General features: G+C 38.8%; 1 protein-coding gene across 1 annotated transcript in view; it reads left to right on the forward strand.

Moving 5' to 3' along the window:
• The window catches only part of TRAPPC10 (trafficking protein particle complex subunit 10), an 837250-nt gene that overhangs the window by 737371 nt on the left and 77234 nt on the right, over nt 1–22645 (forward strand). Inside the window, exon 17 of the mRNA XM_053705118.1 lies at nt 17801–17978. Within this exon, the coding sequence (XP_053561093.1) occupies nt 17801–17978 (178 nt within the window). The remainder of the gene's footprint in view (nt 1–17800; nt 17979–22645) is intronic.

Consider the following 22645-nt stretch of genomic DNA (forward strand, 5'->3'; position numbering starts at 1 on the left):
ATTTTAAAAGATTTGTGCTGAAACAGGGACACACCTACACACTGCTGCCGACACACTAGTGTGTCCCGACACACAGTTTGGAAAGCACTGCCCTAAAGGAACAGTTTCTGTTTGGAAACCATCTCCAGTCTGGAATAAATCCAAGCCTTTTAGAAAGCAAAAGCCAGCTCCCAAGTCCACATGAAGGTGCGGCCCTCATTCCAGCACAGCTGGTAGGGGGCAGATTACTATTTTTCAAAGAAATTTGGATCAATTCGATTCACAGTCTTTGGATTCAGAACATTGTTTCACAAGGGTACAGAATAGGTTTCAAGATAAGGCCTCCTGCAAGAAGATTTTTTCTTTCTCGCATTCCAATAAATCCAGTGAAGGCTCAAGCATTTCTGAAATGTGTTTCAGATCTAGAGTTGGCTGGAGTAATTGTGCCAGTTCCAGTTCTGGAACAGGGTCTGGGGTTTTACTCCAATCTATTCATTGTACCAAAGAAGGAGAATTCCTTCAGACCAGTTCTGGATTTAAAAATATTGAATCGTTATGTAAGGATACCAACATTCAAAATGGTAACTATAAGGACTATTCTGCCTTTTGTTCAGCAAGGGCATTATATATCCACAATAGATTTACAGGATGCATATCTGCATATTCCGATTCATCCAGATCACTATCGGTTTCTGAGATTCTCTTTTCTAGACAAGCATTACCAATTTGTGGCTCTGCCGTTCGGCCTAGCAACAGCTCCAAGGATTTTTTCAAAGGTTCTCGGTGCCCTGCTATCTGTAATCAGAGAACAGGGTATTGTGGTATTTCCTTATTTGGACGATATCTTGGTACTTGCTCAGTCTTCACATTTAGCAGAATTTCATACGAATCGACTTGTCATTTCTTCAAGAACATGGTTGGAGGATCAATTTACCAAAGAGTTCATTGATTCCTCAGACAAGGGTAACCTTTTTAGGTTTCCAAATAGATTCAGTGTCCATGACTTTGTCTCTGACGGACAAGAGACGTCTGAAATTGGTTTCAGCTTGTCGAAACCTTCAGTCTCAATCATTTCCTTCGGTAGCCTTATGCATGGAAATTTTAGATCTTATGACTGCTGCATCGGACGCGATCCCCTTTGCTCGTTTTCACATGCGACCTCTTCAGCTTTGTATGCTGAACCAGTGGTGCAGGGATTATACAAAGATATCACAGTTAATATCTTTAAATCCGATTGTTCGACACTCTCTGACGTGGTGGACAGATCACCATCGTTTAGTTCAAGGGGCTTCTTTTGTTCTTCCAACCTGGACTGTGATCTCAACAGATGCGAGTCTGACAGGTTGGGGAGCTGTATGGGGGTCTCTGACAGCGCAGGGGGTTTGGGAATCTCAGGAGGCGAGATTACCCATCAACATTTTGGAACTCCGTGCGATTTTCAGAGCTCTTCAGTCGTGGCCTCTTCTGAAGAGAGAATCGTTCATTTGTTTTCAGACGGACAATGTCACAACCGTGGCATATGTCAATAATCAAGGGGGGACTCACAGTCCTCTGGCTATGAAAGAAGTATCTCGGATACTTGCTTGGGCGGAATCCAGCTCCTGTCTAATTTCTGCGGTTCACATCCCAGGTGTAGACAATTGGGAAGCGGATTATCTCAGTCGCCAGACATTACATCCGGGCGAATGGTCTCTTCACCCAGAGGTGTTTCTTCAGATTGTTCAAATCTGGGGTCTTCCAGAAATAGATCTGATGGCTTCTCATCTAAACAAGAAACTTCCCAGGTATCTGTCCAGATCCAGGGATCCTCAGGCGGAGGCAGTGGATGCATTGTCACTTCCTTGGAAGTATCATCCTGCCTATATCTTTCCGCCTCTGGTTCTTCTTCCAAGAGTGATCTCCAAGATTCTAAAAGAGCGTTCGTTTGTTCTGCTGGTGGCTCCAGCATGGCCTCACAGGTTTTGGTATGCGGATCTTGTTCGGATGGCTACTTGCCAACCTTGGACTCTTCCGTTAAGACCAGACCACCTATCTCAAGGTCCTTTTTTCCATCAGGATCTCAAATCATTAAATTTGAAGGTATGGAGATTGAACGCTTGATTCTCAGTCATAGAGGTTTCTCTGACTCTGTAATTAATACTATGTTACAGGCTCGTAAATCTGTGTCTAGGAAGATATATTATCGAGTCTGGAAGACTTACATTTCTTGGTGCTCTTCTCATCAATTTTCCTGGCATTCTTTTAGAATTCCTAGAATTTTACAATTTCTTCAGGATGGTCTGGATAAAGGTTTGTCTGCAAGTTCTTTGAAAGGACAAATTTCTGCTCTTTCTGTGTTGTTTCACAGAAAGATTGCTAATCTTCCTGATATTCATTGTTTTGTACAGGCTTTGGTTCGTATAAAACCTGTCATTAAGTCAATCTCTATGTTTGGTAGGTTTAGACTGTCTAGCTGGTGGGGAATCTAGCACACCTGAAGTAAACTTTATCCCAAAGTTTAAAGAGTTATAGTTAGTTGTAGTAGGTGGCGCAAAACAAGTTGCTATTCCCAATGTGTCTTACTGTAAATATGTGTGATAATGTGTGGGCTCAATATATGTTAATGTTTTGATGAGTCCTAATTTTATATTCTCTTTTGGAAAAAAATGGATGTCGAAACTATTTAAGAAATAAATATGATCCTTTATTTGATTATGGTAAATTTACCCAATAGTAGTGATGCTAAAAGTACAGTTAAACAAAAATTATTACAATTCCTTCAAAGTTTAAAAAATAACACCGGTGTCTCTATGTATAAAAATGTACATAATATATAAAAAATAAATTAAATTAAAATAATAACGTTGAAATCTTATAATTTATACAGTTTTGGGTTTATCACAAGTTGTAATTTCTAACAGAATGTTTGTAGATACAATTTTATAGTGGATAAAACAATAGTTGCTGTATAGTTCATATAGGATACTTTGTTTCAAGTTCAGCTATGCAATTGAGATCTTATCTTAGGCAACTATATATCAAATGTAGAGGTATATTGGTGCGATTTTTATCACACTATAATATAAGTATACAAATTAGTACCTTGAAGTGTATCTGTTTGATATCACTTTTGTGAGATAATTGCGGTTAAATAAACGCCGCTATGCCAGTGTTTTGATTAAGTTTCAAGATCAAGCTGGTGGCAGTTCTATATGAGCTGCTGGCGGTTAAATAAATGCCGCTTTGGTTTCCTCTTATTAGGTGGGCTTATCTGTTTGCTGCGAGAAAATTCACTTTTATATAAGTGTTTGGGTAGTTGTCGTGGCCGCTCAGTTACCTTATCCTTTGTCGGTCAGTGACCGATCGCGCTCTTAAGGGTTTCTTGGTGGGATCTTCGTTGCGGTTAAGTGCTAACCGTTTGCTGATGTTTTTTAAGTATCTCCGGTTTTTCTATTCTGTGGCTTGTCTGTCGGTCAGTGACCGATCACGATGGTATGGTTGTTGGATAACCTCCTGATGTGGAATTTTTGCGTGCCTTTCGGGTCTGTTGTTCCCAGGTTTCTTAGATGTCGGTCAGTGTACAGGATTTGAGAAGACAAAGTGAATACCAGCTATACCCAGTTGAAATATTCAAGTTCCCACTGAGCGGCATATATTTAACCGCAAAGATCACATTGATAACTAGAAATCCTTTTTTTACTTATCCTACAAACTTTCTACTTATCCCAACAACCACATTTCAGCACCCAGATCGGTCACTGACCGACATCTAAGAAACCTGGGAACAACAGACCGGAAAGGCACGCAAAAATTCCACATCAGGAGGTTATCCAACAACCATACCATCGTGATCGGTCACTGACCGACAGACAAGCCACAGAATAGAAAAACCGGAGATACTTAAAAAACATCAGCAAACGGTTTAGCACTTAACCGCAACGAAGATCCCACCAAGAAACCCTTAAGAGCGCGATCGGTCACTGACCGACAAAGGATAAGGTAACTGAGCGGCCACGACAACTACCCAAACACTTATATAAAAGTGAATTTTCTCGCAGCAAACAGATAAGCCCACCTAATAAGAGGAAACCAAAGCGGCATTTATTTAACCGCCAGCAGCTCATATAGAACTGCCACCAGCTTGATCTTGAAACTTAATCAAAACACTGGCATAGCGGCGTTTATTTAACCGCAATTATCTCACAAAAGTGATATCAAACAGATACACTTCAAGGTACTAATTTGTATACTTATATTATAGTGTGATAAAAATCGCACCAATATACCTCTACATTTGATATATAGTTGCCTAAGATAAGATCTCAATTGCATAGCTGAACTTGAAACAAAGTATCCTATATGAACTATACAGCAACTATTGTTTTATCCACTATAAAATTGTATCTACAAACATTCTGTTAGAAATTACAACTTGTGATAAACCCAAAACTGTATAAATTATAAGATTTCAACGTTATTATTTTAATTTAATTTATTTTTTATATATTATGTACATTTTTATACATAGAGACACCGGTGTCATTTTTTAAACTTTGAAGGAATTGTAATAATTTTTGTTTAACTGTACTTTTAGCATCACTACTATTGGGTAAATTTACCATAATCAAATAAAGGATCATATTTATTTCTTAAATAGTTTCGACATCCATTTTTTTCCAAAAGAGAATATAAAATTAGGACTCATCAAAACATTAACATATATTGAGCCCACACATTATCACACATATTTACAGTAAGACACATTGGGAATAGCAACTTGTTTTGCGCCACCTACTACAACTAACTATTAAGTCAATCTCTCCTCCTTGGAGCTTGAATTTGGTTCTGAGGGCTTTACAAGCTCCTCCGTTTGAACCTATGCATTCTCTGGACATTAAATTACTTTCTTGGAAAGTTCTGTTCCTTTTGGCCATCTCTTCTGCTAGAAGAGTTTCAGAGTTATCTGCTCTTTCTTGTGAATCTCCTTTTCTGATTTTCCATCAGGATAAGGCGGTGTTGCGGACTTCATTTCAATTTTTACCTAAAGTTGTGAACTCTAACAACATTAGTAGAGAAATTGTGGTTCCTTCATTGTGTCCTAATCCTAAGAATTCTAAGGAAAGATCGTTGCATTCTTTGGATGTAGTTAGAGCTTTGAAATATTATGTTGAAGCTACTAAAGATTTCCGAAAGACTTCTAGTCTATTTGTTATCTTTTCCGGTTCCAGGAAAGGTCAGAAGGCCTCTGCCATTTCTTTGGCATCTTGGTTAAAATCTTTGATTCATCATGCTTATGTCGAGTCGGGTAAAACTCCGCCTCAAAGGATTACAGCTCATTCTACTAGGTCAGTTTCTACTTCCTGGGCGTTTAGGAATGAAGCTTCGGTTGATCAGATTTGCAAAGCAGCCACTTGGTCTTCTTTGCATACTTTTACTAAATTCTACCATTTTGATGTGTTTTCTTCTTCTGAAGCAGTTTTTGGTAGAAAAGTACTTCAGGCAGCTGTTTCAGTTTGATTCTTCTGCTTATAATTTCAGTTTTTTTCATTATAAGATTAAAACTTTATTTTGGGGTGTGGATTATTTTTTCAGCGGAATTGGCTGTCTTTATTTTATCCCTCCCTCTCTAGTGACTCTTGCGTCGAAGTTCCACATCTTGGGTATTTATTATCCCATACGTCACTAGCTCATGGACTCTTGCTAATTACATGAAAGAAAACATAATTTATGTAAGAACTTACCTGATAAATTCATTTCTTTCATATTAGCAAGAGTCCATGAGGCCCACCCTTTTTTTGTGGTGGTTATGATTTTTTTGTATAAAGCACAATTATTCCAATTCCTTATTTTTTATGCTTTCGCACTTTTTTCTTATCACCCCACTTCTTGGCTATTCGTTAAACTGATTTGTGGGTGTGGTGAGGGGTGTATTTATAGGCATTTTGAGGTTTGGGAAACTTTGCCCCTCCTGGTAGGAATGTATATCCCATACGTCACTAGCTCATGGACTCTTGCTAATATGAAAGAAATGAATTTATCAGGTAAGTTCTTACATAAATTATGTTATTTATTTAAAATGGAATTTATTCGTTCTTTACTTAAAGAAGTCTTAATTGCATTAGAAATAGAGGATTCTGGTCCTCTTGATACTAAATCTAAACGTTTAAATACGTTTTTTAAACCTCCTGTAGTTCTTCCGGAGGTTTTTCCCGTCCCTGATGCTATTTCTGAAGTAATTTCCAGGGAATGGAATAATCTGGGTAATTCATTTACTCCTTCTAAAAGGTTTAAGAAATTATATCCTGTGCCATCTGACAGATTAGAGTTTTGGGACAAAATCCCTAAGGTTGATGGGGCTATCTCTACTCTTGCTAAACGTACTACTATTCCTACGGCAGATAGTACTTCCTTTAAGGATCCTTTAGATAGGAAAATTGAATCCTTTCTAAGAAAAGCTTATTTATGTTCAGGTAATCTTCTTAGGCCTGCTATATCTTTGGCGGATGTTGCTGCAGCTTCAACTTTCTGGTTGGAGGCTTTAGCACAACAAGTGACAGACCATAATACTCATAGCATTGTTAATCTTCTTCAACATGCTAATAACTTTATTTGTGATGCCATCTTTGACATCATTAGGGTTGATGTCAGGTATATGTCTTTAGCTATTTTAGCTAGAAGAGCTTTATGGCTTAAAACTTGGAATACTGATATGTCTTCTAAGTCAACTTTGCTTTCCCTTTCTTTCCAAGGTAATAAATTGTTTGGTTCACAGTTGGATTCTATTATTTCAACTGTTATTGGGGGGAAAGGAACTTTTTTACCACAGGATAAAAAATCCAAAGGTAAATATAGGGCTGCTAATCGTTTTCGTTCCTTTCGTCACAATAAGGAACAAAAGCCTGATCCTTCCCCAACAGGAACGGTATCAGTTTGGAAACCATCTCCAGTCTGGAATAAATCCAAGCCTTTTAGAAAGCCAAAGTCAGCTCCCAAGTCCACATGAAGGTGCGGCCCTCATTCCAGCGCAGCTGGTAGGGGGCAGATTACAATTTTTCAAAGAAATTTGGATCAATTCGATTCACAGTCTTTGGATTCAGAACATTGTTTCTCAAGGGTACAGAATAGGTTTCAAGATAAGGCCTCCTGCAAGAAGATTTTTTCTTTCTCGCGTTCCAATAAATCCAGTGAAGGCTCAAGCGTTTCTGAAATGTGTTTCAGATCTAGAGTTGGCTGGAGTAATTGTGCCTGTTCCAGTTCTGGAACAAGGTCTGGGGTTCTACTCAAATCTATTCATTGTGCCAAAGAAGGAGAATTCCTTCAGACCAGTACTGGATTTAAAGATATTGAATCGTTATGTAAGAATACCAACATTCAAAATGGTAACTATAAGGACTATTCTGCCTTTTGTTCAGCAAGTGCATTATATGTCCACAATAGATTTACAGGATGCATATTTGCATATTCCGATTCATCCAGATCACTTTCAGTTTCTGAGATTCTCTTTTCTAGACAAGCATTACCAGTTTGTGGCTCTGCCGTTTGGCCTAGCAACAGCTCCAAGGATTTTTTCAAAAGTTCTCGGTACACTACTATCTGTAATCAGAGAACAGGATATTGTGGTATTTCCTTATTTGGACGATATCTTGGTACTTGCTCAGTCTTCACATTTAGCAGAATCTCATACGAATCGACTTGTATCGTTTCTTCAAGAACATGGTTGGAGGATCAATTTACCAAAGAGTTCGTTGATTCCTCAGACAAGGGTAACCTTTTTAGGTTTCCAGATAGATTCAGTGTCCATGACTCTGTCGTTAACGGACAAGAGACATCTGAAATTGGTTTCAGCTTGTCGAAACCTTCAGTCTCAATCATTCCCTTCGGTAGCCTTATGCATGGAAATTCTAGGTCTTATGACTGCTGCATCGGACGCGATCCCCTTTGCTCGTTTTCACATGCGACCTCTTCAGCTTTGTATGCTGAACCAGTGGTGCAGGGATTATACAAAGATATCACAGTTAATATCTTTAAATCCGATTGTACGACACTCTCTGACGTGGTGGACAGATCACCATCGTTTAATTCAGGGGGCTTCTTTTGTTCTTCCAACCTGGACTGTGATCTCAACAGATGCGAGTCTGACAGGTTGGGGAGCTGTATGGGGGTCTCTGACAGCGCAGGGGGTTTGGGAATCTCAGGAGGCGAGATTACCAATCAACATTTTGGAACTCCGTGCGATTTTCAGAGCTCTTCAGTCGTGGCCTCTTCTAAAGAGAGAGTCGTTCATTTGTTTTCAGACGGACAATGTCACAACCGTGGCATATGTCAATCATCAAGGAGGGACTCACAGTCCTCTGGCTATGAAAGAAGTATCTCGAATACTTGTATGGGCGGAATCCAGCTCCTGTCTAATTTCTGCGGTTCACATCCCAGGTATAGACAATTGGGAAGCGGATTATCTCAGTCGCCAAACATTACATCCGGGCGAATGGTCTCTTCACCCAGAAGTATTTCTTCAGATTGTTCAATTCTGGGGACTTCCAGAAATAGATCTGATGGCTTCTCATCTAAACAAGAAGCTTCCCAGGTATCTGTCCAGATCCAGGGATCCTCAGGCGGAAGCTGTGGATGCATTGTCTCTTCCTTGGAAGTATCATCCTGCCTATATCTTTCCGCCTCTAGTTCTTCTTCCAAGAGTGATTTCCAAGATTCTAAAGGAGCGTTCGTTTGTTCTGCTGGTGGCTCCAGCATGGCCTCACAGGTTTTGGTATGCGGATCTTGTTCAGATGGCTACTTGTCAACCATGGACTCTTCCGTTAAGACCAGACCTTCTATCGCAAGGTCCTTTTTTCCATCAGGATCTCAAATCCTTAAATTTGAAGGTATGGAGATTGAACGCTTGATTCTCAGTCATAGAGGTTTCTCTGACTCCATAATTAATACTATGTTACAGGCTCGTAAAACTGTATCTAGGAAGATATATTATCGAGTCTGGATGACTTACATCTCTTGGTGATCTTCTCATCATTTTTCCTGGCATTCTTTTAGAATTCCTAGAATTTTACAATTTCTTCAGGATGGTCTGGATAAAGGTTTGTCTGCAAGTTCTTTGAAAGGACAAATTTCTGCTCTTTCTGTGTTGTTTCACAAAAAGATTGCTAATCTTCCTGATATTCATTGTTTTGTTTAGGCTTTGGTTCGTATCAAACCTGTCATTAAGTCAATCTCTCCTCCTTGGAGTTTGAATTTGGTTCTGGGGGCTTTACAAGTTCCTCCGTTTGAACCTATGCATTCTCTGGACATTAAATTACTTTCTTGGAAAGTCCTGTTCCTTTTGGCAATCTCTTCTGCTAGAAGAGTTTCAGAGTTATCTGCTCTTTCTTGTGAATCTCCTTTTCTGATTTTTCATCAGGATAAGGCGGTGTTGCGAACTTCATTTAAATTTTTACCTAAGGTTGTGAACTCTAACAACATTAGTAGAGAAATTGTGGTTCCTTCATTATGTCCTAATCCTAAGAATTCTAAGGAAAGATCGTTGCATTCTTTGGATGTAGTTAGAGCTTTGAAATATTATGTTGAAGCTACTAAAGGTTTCCGAAAGACTTCTAGTCTATTTGTTATCTTTTCCGGTTCCAGGAAAGGTCAGAAGGCCTCTGCCATTTCTTTGGCATCTTGGTTAAAATCTTTGATTCATCATGCTTATGTCGAGTCGGGTAAAACTCTGCCTCAAAGGATTACAGCTCATTCTACTAGGTCAGTTTCTACTTCCTGGGCGTTTAGGAATGAAGCTTCAGTTGATCAGATTTGCAAAGCAGCCACTTGGTCTTCTTTGCATACTTTTACTAAATTCTACCATTTTGATGTGTTTTCTTCTCTGAAGCAGTTTTTGGTAGAAAAGTACTTCAGGCAGCGGTTTCAGTTTGATTCTTCTGCTTATAATTTCAGTTTTTTTTCATTATAAAATTAAAACTTTATTTTGGGTTGTGGATTATTTTTTCAGCGGAATTGGCTGTCTTTATTTTATCCCTCCCTCTCTAGTGACTCTTGCATGGAAGTTCCACATCTTGGGTATTTATTATCCCATACGTCACTAGCTCATGGACTCTTGCTAATTACATGAAAGAAAACATAATTTATGTAAGAACTTACCTGATAAATTAATTTCTTTCATATTAGCAAGAGTCCATGAGGCCCACCCTTTTTTTGTGGTGGTTATGATTTTTTTGTATAAAGCACAATTATTCCAATTCCTTATTTTTTATGCTTTCGCACTTTTTTCTTATCACCCCACTTCTTGGCTATTCGTTAAACTGATTTGTGGGTGTGGTGAGGGGTGTATTTATAGGCATTTTGAGGTTTGGGAAACTTTTCCCCTCCTGGTAGGAATGTATATCCCATACGTCACTAGCTCATGGACTCTTGCTAATATGAAAGAAATGAATTTATCAGGTAAGTTCTTACATAAATTATGTTATATATATATACACCCCCCACCACACCCACAATTCAGTTTTACAAACTTTGCCTCCTATGGAGGTGGTGAAGTAAGTTTGTGCTAGATTTCTACGTTGATATGCGCTTTTCAGCATGCTGAAGCCCGGTTCCTCTCAGAGTGCAGTGAATGACAGAGAGATGTGAAGGGAGTTTTACCTTTTGAATACAATGATCATCCTATCGGGGATCTATTTCTTAGGTTCTCTGTTATCGGTCGTAGAGATTCTTCTCCTACCTCCCTTTTCAGATCGACAATATACTCATATACCATTACCTCTACTGATTCTCGTTTCAGTACTGGTTTGGCTATCTACTTTATGTAGATGAGTGTCTTTTGGTAAGTATGTTTCCTTTTATTTATGACACTCTCAGCTATGGTTTGGCACTTTATATGTAAAGTTCTAAATATATGTTTTTTACTTATATTTGCCATGATTCAGGTTAATCAGTTTATTTCCTTCTTACAGACTGTCAGTTTCATTTTTGGGAAATGCATATATGAAAAAAATATATATATATTTCTTACCTGAAAATTTTTCAATTGACTTTCTTTCTAAATTGCGGGCTGTTAGGCTCGCGGGAGCGCTAAATGCTATAATTTATTGCGTCATTTTTGGCGCAAGAATTACATTTGTTGACGTTATGTCGTCATTTCCGGCGTCTTAGTTGGCGCCGAGAGTTTGCACGTAGTTGCGTTATCTATGACGCTCGTGTTTGTTGCAGACGTTTTTGGTGCCAAAAAATATTTGTTGGTTTGGGCGTCATACTTGGTGCCAGATTCTGACATTATTTAAGTTATTATTTCTTTTTGCTTCTGGTTTCCAGAGGCTTATTCTGTTTGCATTTTTTCCCATTCCTAAATCTGTCATATAAAGAAATTGATAATTTTGCTTTATATGTTGTTTTTTCTATTACTTATTGCAAGATGTCCCATGCCGACCCTGTTTCAGTATCTACTACTGGAATTCTGCTGCCTGATGTCGGTTCTACCAAAGCTAAGTGCATTTGTTGTAAACTTGTGGTAACTGTTCCTCCGGCTGTAGTTTGTGTTAGTTGTCATGATAAACTTTCTAAAGCAGATAATATTTCCATTAGTAATAATCCATTACCTGTTGTTGTTCCTTCAACATCTAATGTTCAGGATATTCCTGTTAATGTGAGAGAATTTGTTTCTAATTCTATTCAGAAGGCCTTGTCTGTTATACCACCTTCTAATAAACGTAAAAGGTCTTTTAAAACTTCTCATAATTTCGATGAATTTTTAAATGACCGACAGCATTCTGATTTATCTATCTCTGATGAGGATCTATCTGGTTCAGAAGATTCTGCCTCAGATATTGACACTGACAAAACTTCATATTTATTTAAAATGGAGTATATTCGTTCTTTATTAAAAGCGGTGTTGATTGCATTAGATATGGAGGAGACTAGTCCTCTTGATATTAAAACTAGTAAACGTTTGAATTTGGTTTTTAAACCTCATGTAGTTATTCCAGAGGTTTTTCCAGTTCCTGATGCTATTTCAGATGTAATTTCTAGGGAATGGAATAGTCTGGGTACTTCATTTACTCCTTCTTTAAGGTTTAAAAAACTGTACCCTTTGCCAACTGATAGATTGGAGTTTTGGGAAAAGATCCCCAAAGTTGATGGGGCTATTTCTACTCTTGCAAAGCGTACTACTATTCCTACGGCAGATAGTACTTCTTTTAAAGATCCTTTAGATAGGAAACTTGAATCTTATCTAAGGAAGGCTTATTTATGTGCAGGTCATCTTCTTAGGCCTGCTATTTCTTTGGCTGATGTTGCTGCGGCTTCAACTTTTTGGTTGGAAACTTTAGCGCAACAAGTACCAGATCCAAATGTGCATAGCATTGTTAAGCTTATTCAAGATGCTAATAATTTCATTTGTGATGCCATTTTTGATATTGTTAGAATTGATGTCAGGTATATGTCTTTAGCTATTTTAGCTAGAAGAGCTTTATGGCTTAAAACTTGGAATGCAGATATGACTTCTAAGTCAACATTGCTATCTCTTTCTTTCCAAGGTAATAAATTATTTGGTTCTCAGTTGGATTCTATTATTTCAACTGTTACTGGGGGGAAGGGAGCTTTTTTGCCTCAGGATAAAAAGTCTAAGGGTAAATTTAGGGCTTCTAACCGTTTTCGTTCCTTTCGTCAGAATAAGGAACAGAAATCTGACCCTTCCCCTAAAGGAACGGTTTCCAATTGGAAGCCTTCTCCAGTCTGGAATAAATCCAAGCCTTTTAGAAAACAAAAAGCAGCCCCCAAGTCCGCATGAATGTGCGGCCCTCATTCCAGCGCAGCTGGTAGGGGCAGACTAAGGTTTTTCAAAGATGTTTGGATCAATTCAATCCAAAATCATTGGATCCAGAACATTGTTTCTCAAGGGTACAGAATAGGTTTCAAGGTAAGACCGCCTGTGAGAAGTTTCTTTCTCTCACGCATTCCAGTGAACCCAGTGAAGGCTCAGGCTTTCCTGAAGTGTGTTTCAGACCTGGAGTTATCCGGGGTAATTGTGCCAGTTCCCTTTCAGGAACGGGGTCTGGGGTTTTATTCAAATCTGTTCATTGTTCCAAAGAAAGAGGATTCTTTCAGACCTGTTCTGGATCTAAAGATTTTGAATCGTTATGTAAGAATACCAACATTCAAAATGGTGACTATAAGGACTATTCTGCCTTTTGTTCAGGAAGGGCATTATATGTCCACAATAGATTTACAGGATGCATATCTTCATATTCTGATTCATCCAGATCATTATCAGTTCCTGAGACTCTCTTTTCTAGACAAGCATTACCAATTTGTTGCTCTTCCTTTTGGCCTAGCGACAGCTCCAAGGATCTTTTCGAAGGTTCTCGGTGCCCTACTCTCTGTAATCAGAGAGCGGGGTATTGCGGTGTTTCCTTATTTGGACGATATCTTGGTACTTGCTCAGTCTTTACATTCTGCTGAATCTCACATGAATCAACTAGTGTTGTTTCTTCAAGAACATGGTTGGTGGATCAATTTACCAAAAAGTTCCTTGATTCCTCAGACAAGGGTAACCTTTTTAGGATTCCAAATAGATTCAGTATCCATGACTTTGTCTCTAACAGACAAAAGACGTCTGAAATTGGTTTCAGCTTGTCGGAACCTCCAGTTTCAATCATTCCCTTCAGTAGCTATGTGCATGGAGGTTTTAGGCCTCATGACTGCAGCATCTGACGCGATCCCCTTTGCTCGTTTTCACATGAGACCGCTTCAGCTTTGTATGCTGAGCCAATGGTGCAGGGATTATACAAGGATATCACAATCAATATCCTTAAATCCCAATATTCGACTTTCTCTGACTTGGTGGTTAGATCACCATTGTTTAGTTCAGGGGGCCTCTTTTGTTCGTCCAACCTGGACTGTGATCACAACAGATGCGAGTCTTTCAGGTTGGGGAGCTGTCTGGGGATCTCTGACAGCGCAGGGGGTTTGGAAATCTCAAGAGGCGAGATTACCAATCAATATTTTGGAACTCCGTGCGATTCTCAGAGCTCTTCAGTTTTGGCCTCTTCTGAAGAAAGAATCGTTTGTTTTCAGACAGACAATGTCACAACCGTGGCGTATGTCAATCATCAAGGTGGGACTCACAGTCCTCTAGCTATGAAAGAAGTATCTCGGATACTTGCATGGGCGGAATCCAGTTCCTGTCTAATCTCTGCGGTCCATATCCCAGGTATAGACAATTGGGAAGCGGATTATCTCAGTCGCCAGACCTTACATCCGGGAGAATGGTCTCTTCACCCAGATGTGTTTCTTCAGATTGTTCAGATGTGGGGGCTTCCAGAAATAGATCTGATGGCTTCTCATCTAAACAGAACACTTCCCAGGTATCTGTCCAGGTCCAGGGATCCTCAGGCGGAAGCAGTGGATGCGTTGTCACTTCCTTGGAATTATCAACCTGCTTATCTCTTTCCGCCTCTAGTTCTTCTTCCAAGAGTGATTTCCAAAATCATAATGGAGCGTTCATTTGTACTGCTGGTGGCTCCAGCATGGCCACACAGGTTTTGGTATGCGGATCTTGTTCGGATGTCCAGTTGCCAACCTTGGCCACTTCCGTTAATGCCAGACCTTCTATCTCAAGGTCCTTTTTTCCATCAGGATCTCAAATCATTAAATTTGAAGGTATGGAGAATGAACGCCTAGTGCTTAGTCATAGAGGTTTCTCTGACTCAGTGATTAATACTATGTTGCAGGCTCGCAAATCTGTGTCTAGAAAGATTTATTACCGAGTTTGGAAGACTTACATTTCATGGTGTTCTTCTCATAAATTCTCTTGGCATTCTTTTAGAATTCCTAGGATTTTACAGTTTCTTCAGGATGGTTTGGATAAGGGTTTGTCTGCAAGTTCCTTGAAAGGACAAATCTCTGCTCTTTCTGTTCTGTTTCACAGAAAGATTGCTAATCTTCCTGATATTCATTGTTTTGTTCAGGCTTTGGTTCGTATCAAGCCTGTCATTAAGCCAATATCTCCTCCTTGGAGTCTTAATTTGGTTTTGAGGGCTTTACAGGCTCCTCCGTTTGAGCCTATGCATTCTTTGGACATTAAATTACTTTCCTGGAAAGTATTGTTCCTTTTGGCCATCTCTTCAGCTAGAAGAGTTTCTGAATTATCTGCTCTTTCTTGTGAGTCTCCTTTTTTGATTTTTCATCAGGATAAGGCGGTTTTGCGGACTTCATTTAAATTTTTACCTAAAGTTGTGAATTCCAACAACATTAGTAGAGAAATTGTTGTCCCTTCCTTGTGTCCTAATCCTAAGAATTCTCTGGAGAGATCTTTACATTCTTTGGATGTGGTAAGAGCTTTGAAATATTATGTTGAAGCTACTAAAGATTTCAGAAAGACTTCTAGTCTATTTGTTATCTTTTCTGGTTCTAGGAAAGGTCAGAAGGCTTCTGCCATTTCTTTGGCATCTTGGTTAAAGCTTTTGATTCGTCATGTTTATTTGGAGTCGGGTAAATCCCCGCCTCAGAGGATTACGGCTCATTCTACTAGGTCAGTTTCTACTTCCTGGGCTTTTAAGAATGAAGCTTCTGTTGATCAGATTTGCAAAGCAGCGACTTTGTCTTCTTTGCATACTTTTACTAAATTCTACCATTTTGATGTTTTCTCTTCTTCAGAAGCAGTTTTTGGTAGAAAAGTACTTCAGGCAGCTGTTTCAGTTTGATTCTTCTGCTTATAATTTCAGTTTTTTTCATTATAAAGATTAAAACTTTTGATTTGGGTTGTGGATTAATTTTTCAGCGGAATTGGCTGTCTTTATTTTTATCCCTCCCTCTCTAGTGACTCTTGCGTTCCACATCTTGAGTATTTGCTATCCCATACGTCACTAGCTCATGGACTCTTGCCAATTACATGAAAGAAAACATAATTTATGTAAGAACTTACCTGATAAATTCATTTCTTTCATATTGGCAAGAGTCCATAAGGCCCACCCTTTTTTGTGGTCGTTATGATTTTTTTGTATAAAGCACAATTATTCCAATTCCTTGTTGATGCATTCGCTCCTTTCTTATCACCCCACTTCTTGGCTATTCATTAAAGTGAATTGTGGGAGTGGTGGGGGGTGTATTTATAGGCATTTTGAGGTTTGGGAAACTTTGCCCCTCCTGGTAGGAATGTATATCCCATACGTCACTAGCTCATGGACTCTTGCCAATATGAAAGAAATGAATTTATCAGGTAAGTTCTTACATAAATTATGTTATTTGGCCCCTCCCCGTAGATGATATTAAAACCATAGGACGTTGTGTATATGGGCGGCAATTCTCAAAGAGATAGTAAACTTCTTGAGATGTTTATATAAATTGTTTTGTGTTATGAAATAACTTTGCAAAATATATTCCTTATTTGTTTTGCCCCATCCCATGTCTGTCCTTCCCCCACTGATCTGTCCGTTCTTTTTATCTCTTGTCTGTCTGCACCATCCCTCTGCAATCCCATCCCTTACCCACATTCATATACTTTGTTCTTTCACTCTCAGTACCTCCATATGACGTTATCACTCTCAGTACCTCCATATGACGTTATCACTCTCAGTACCTCCATATGACGTTATCACTCTCAGTACCTCCATATGACGTTAACACTCTCAGTACCTCCATATGACGTTGTCACTCTCAGTACCTCCATATGACGTTATCACTCTCAGTACCTCCATATGACGTTATCACTCTAAGTACCTCCATATGACGTTATCACTCTCAGTACCTCCATATGACGTTATCACTCTCAGTACCTCAATATGACGTTATCACTCTCAGTACCTCCATATGACGTTATCACTCTCAGTACCTCCATATGACGTTATCACTCTCAGTACCTCCATATGACGTTATCACTCTCAGTACCTCCATATGACGTTATCACTCTCAGTACCTCCATATGACGTTATCACTCTCAGTACCTCCATATGACGTTATCACACTCAGTACCTCCATATGACGTTATCACTCTCAGTACCTCCATATGACGTTATCACTCTCAGTACCTTTATATGACGTTATCACTCTCAGTACCTCCATATGACGTTATCACTCTCAGTACCTCCATATGACGTTATCACTCTCAGTACCTCCATATGACGTTATCACACTCAGTACCTCCATATGACGTTATCACTCTCAGTACCTCCATATGACGTTATCACTCTCAGTACCTTTATATGACGTTATCACTCTCAGTACCTCCATATGACGTTATCACTCTCAGTAGCTCCATATGACGTTATCACTCTCAGTACCTCCATATGACGTTATCACTCTCAGTACCTCCATATGACGTTATCACACTCAGTACCTCCATATGACGTTATCACTCTCAGTACCTCCATATGACGTTATCACTCTCAGTACCTCCATATGACGTTATCACTCTCAGTACCTCCATATGACGTTATCACTCTCAGTACCTCTATATGACGTTATCACTCTCAGTACCTCCATATGACGTTATCACTCTCAGTACCTCCATATGACGTTATCACTCTCAGTACCTCTATATGACGTTATCACTCTCAGTACCTCCATATGACGTTATCACTCTCAGTACCTCCATATGACGTTATCACACTCAGTACCTCCATATGACGTTATCACTCTCAGTACCTCCATATGACGTTATCACACTCAGTACCTCCATATGACGTTATCACTCTCCGGAGTTCTCTTTTATTTCCTCCTGCCCTTTAGCGTCTTGCTGTGGTCTGCACAGTGTACACCAGTACAGCTAATAAAGCCGACTGAAGCATCCTGTGACTAGTTACCCTCTAACTGCCTGTACTGATTCACTTCTGCTCTCCCCTAGACACTGTACACTGTGCGTGCTGAGATAACGCCCCCTACGGACGCAGAGTATTGTAAGACGGCTTCTCTCTGCTCTCTGGAAGTTTGCATCACACGGCTCTGTGATCCGGTGGAGACCGAAAGAGAAGATGCACTAAGTGACTGCGAAGGGTTTAGCAGTATGCAGCTCTTTTATCAAGGTGAGTTTTATAAATATGTGCCTCTCTTTATGTGTGTGCGTATCTGTATGTATATGTGTGTGTGTGTGTGTGTCTGTGTGTGTGTATATGTGTATATGTGTGTATCTGTATGTATGTGTGTGTGTGTCTGTGTGTGTGTATATGTATGTATGTATATGTGTGTATCTATGTATATGTGTGTGTGTATATGTGTGTGTGTGTGTGTGTGTGCGTGTGTGTGTGTGTCTGTGTGTGTGTATATGTATGTATGTATATGTGTGTATCTATGTATATGTGTGTGTGTATATGTGTGTCTGTGTGTGTGTGTATATGTATGTATATATATGTGTGTATCTATGTATATGTGTGTGTGTATCTATGTATATGTGTGTGTGTGTGTATATGTATGTATGTATATGTGTGTATCTGTATGTATATGTGTGTGTGTATCTGTATGTATATGTGTGTATATGTGTGTGTGTGTATCTGTATGCATGTGTTTGTGTGTATCTGTATGTGTTTGTGTGTATCTGTATGTGTTTGTGTGTATCTGTATGTATATGTGTGTGTGTGTGTATCTGTATGTATATGTGTGTGTGTGTATCTGTATGTATATGTGTGTGTGTGTTTATCTGTATGTATATGTGTGTGTGTGTGTGTATCTGTATGTATATGTGTGTGTGTGTATCTGTATGTATATGTGTGTGTGTATCTGTATGCATGTTTTTGTGTGTATCTGTATGCATGTGTTTGTGTGTATCTGTATGTATGTGTTTGTGTGTATCTGTATGTATGTGTTTGTGTGTATCTGTATGTATATGTGTGTGTGTGTGTATCTGTATGTATATGTGTGTGTGTACCTGTATGTATATGTGTGTGTGTGTATCTGTATGCATGTGTTTGTGTGTATCTGTATGTATGTGTTTGTGTGTGTGTATCTGTATGTATGTATGTGTTTGTGTGTATCTCTATGTATGTATGTATGTGTGTATCTGTATGTATGTGTTTGTGTGTATCTGTATGTATATGTGTGTGTATCTGTATGTATGTGTGTGTATCTGTATGTATGTGTGTGTGTATCTCTATGTATGTGTGTGTGTATCTGTATGTATGTGTGTGTATCTGTATGTATGTGTGTGTATCTGCATGTATATTTGTGTGTGTGTATCTGTATGTATATGTGTGTGTGTATCTGTATGTATATGTATGTGTGTATATGTATGTATGTGTTTGTGTGTATCTGTATGTATGTGTTTGTGTGTGTGTATCTGTATGTATGTATGTGTTTGTGTGTATCTCTATGTATGTATGTATGTGTGTATCTGTATGTGTGTGTGTGTGTATCTGTATGTATGTGTTTGTGTGTATCTGTATGTATATGTGTTTGTGTGTGTATCTGTATGTATATGTGTGTGTATCTGTATGTATGTGTGTATCTGTATGTATGTGTGTGTGTATCTGTATGTATGTGTGTGTGTATCTGTATGTATGTGTGTGTATCTGTATGTATGTGTGTGTATCTGTATGTATGTGTGTGTGTATCTGTATGTATGTGTGTGTGTATCTGTATGTATGTGTGTGTGTATCTGTATGTATATGTGTGTGTGTATCTGTATGTATATGTGTGTGTGTATCTGTATGTATATGTGTGTGTGTATCTTTATGTATGTGTTTGTGTGTATCTGTATGTATATGTGTGTGTGTATCTGTATGTATGTGTTTGTGTGTATCTGTATGTATATGTGTGTGTGTATATGTATGTGTTTGTGTGTGTGTATCTGTATGTATGTATGTGTTTGTGTGTATCTGTATGTATGTGTTTGTGTGTATCTGTATGTATATGTGTGTGTGTGTGTGTGTGTGTGTGTGTATCTGTATGTATATGTGTGTGTGTGTATCTGTATGCATGTGTTTGTGTGTATGTATGTGTTTGTGTGTGTGTATCTCTATGTATGTATGTATGTGTGTATCTGTATGTGTGTGTGTGTGTGTGTGTGTGTATCTGTATGTATGTGTTTGTGTGTATCTGTATGTATATGTGTTTGTGTGTGTATCTGTATGTATATGTGTGTGTGTATCTGTATGTATGTGTTTGTGTGTGTGTATCTGTATGTATGTATATGTGTGTATCTGTATGTATGTATATGTGTGTATCTGTATGTATATGTGTGTGTATCTGTATGTATGTGTGTATCTGTATGTATGTGTGTGTATCTGTATGTATGTGTGTATCTGTATGTATGTGTGTGTATTTGTATGTATGTGTGTATCTGTATGTATATGTGTGTGTGTGTATCTGTATGTATATGTGTGTGTGTGTGTGTATCTGTATGTATATATGTGTGTGTGTATCTGTATGTATGTGTTTGTGTGTATCTGTATGTATATGTGTTTGTGTGTGTATCTGTATGTATGTGTTTGTGTGTATCTGTATGTATATGTGTGTGTGTATTTGTATGTGTTTGTGTGTGTGTATCTGTATGTATGTGTTTGTGTGTGTGTATCTGTATGTATGTATGTGTTTGTGTGTATCTGTATGTATGTGTTTGTGTGTATCTGTATGTATGTATATGTGTGTATCTGTATGTATATGTGTGTGTATCTGTATGTATATGTGTGTGTATCTGTATGTATATATGTGTGTATCTGTATGTATATATGTGTGTATCTGTATGTATATATGTGTGTATCTGTATGTATATATGTGTGTATCTGTATGTATATATGTGTGTATCTGTATGTATATATGTGTGTATCTGTATGTATATATGTGTGTATCTGTATGTATATGTGTATGTGTATGTGTATGTATATGTGTATGTGTATGTGTATCTGTATGTGTATCTGTATATATATATGTGTGTGTGTATCTGTATGTATGTGTGTTTTTGTGTGTATCTGTATGTATGTTTTCTCCAACATTGGTGTGTCCGGTCCACGGCGTCATCCATAACTTGTGGGAATATTCTCCTCCCCAACAGGAAATGGCAAAGAGCACAGCAAAAGCTGTCCATATAGTCCCTCCCAGGCTCCGCCCCCCCAGTCATTCTCTTTGCCGCTCTGAACAAGTAGCATCTCCACGGAGATGGTGAAGAGTATGTGGTGTTTAGTTGTAGTTTTTATTCTACTATCAAGAGTTTGTTATTTTAAAATAGTGCTGGTATGTACTATTTACTCTGAAACAGAAAGAGATGAAGAGTTCTGTTTAAAAGAGGAGTATGATTTTAGCAGCAGTAACTAAAATCGATTGCTGTTCCCACACAGGACTGTTGAGCTGAGAGAACTTCAGTTGGGGGGAACAGTTTGCAGACTTTTCTGCTTAAGGTATGACTAGCCATGTTTCTAACAAGACTGTGTAATGCTGGAAGGCTGTCATTTTTCCCCTCATGGGGATCGGTAAGCCATTTTCTTAGTCTCAAACAGAATAAAGGGCTTAATATGGGCTATAAACTGGTAGACACTTTTATGGGCTAAATCGATTGCTTTATTTAGGTATTTTATACAGTTTGAAGTTGATTTTCACACTTTTATAACTTTGGGGAACGTTTTTTACGTCAGGCACTTGTTTAAACACCTTCCCAGTCAGGAAGGGCCTTTCTCTGTAGTAGGCAGAGCCTCATTTTCGCGCCATTACTGCGCAGTTACTTTTGAGATCAGTACATGCAGCTGCATGTGTGTGTGGGTCTGGGATTCATTGAAAAGGTTCCTAGAAGGCTTCATTTGGTATCGTATACTCCCCTGGGTTTGGTGAAGTCGCAGCAAAGGCTGGGGCTGGGACTGTAAGGGGGTTAAAATTGTAAAAGGCTCCGGTTTCCACATTTTAAGGGTTAACAGCCTGAAATTTGGGGTGCAATGCTTTGAATGCTTTAAGACACTGTGGTGAAAATTTGGTTAAGATTGAATAATTCCTTCATAGTTTTTCACATATTCAGTAATAAAGTGTGCCCTGTTTAAAATTTAAAGAGACAGTAACGGTTTTGTTTTAAAACGGTTTTTGTACTTTATTAACAAGTTTAAGCCTGTTTAACATGTCTGTGCCTTCAGATAGATCATGTTCTGTATGTATGGAAGCCAAGGTGTCTCCCCCTTCTAAAATGTGTGATAATTGTGCCATAGCGTCCAAACAAAGTAAGGACAGTACTGTCACAGATAGTAAAGTTGCCCAAGATGATTCCTCAGATGAAGGGAGTAGACATAGTTCTACATCATCTCCTTCTGTGTCTACACCAGTTTTGCCCACGCAGGAGGCCTCTAGTACTTCTAGCGCGCCAATGCTTGTTACTATGCAACAATTGACGGCAGTAATGGATAACTCCATAGCAAATATTTTATCCAAAATGCCTGCATTTCAGAGAAAGCGCGATTGCTCTGTTTTAAACACTGTAGAGCAGGAAGGCGCTGATGATAATTTTTCTGTCATACCCTCACACCAATCTGAAGTGGCAATGAGGGAGGTTTTGTCAGATGGGGAAATTTCTGATTCAGGAAGAATTTCTCAGCAGGCAGAACCTGATGTTGTGACATTTAAATTTAAATTAGAGCATCTCCGCGCACTGCTTAAGGAGGTGCTATCTACTCTGGATGATTGTGACAATCTGGTCATCCCAGAAAAATTGTGCAAGATGGACAAGTTCCTAGAGGTCCCGGTGCACCCCGATGCTTTTCCAATACCCAAGCGGGTGGCGGAC

The sequence above is a fragment of the Bombina bombina genome, chromosome 3 (genome assembly GCF_027579735.1).
Source record: "Bombina bombina isolate aBomBom1 chromosome 3, aBomBom1.pri, whole genome shotgun sequence".
NCBI lineage: Eukaryota > Metazoa > Chordata > Amphibia > Anura > Bombinatoridae > Bombina > Bombina bombina.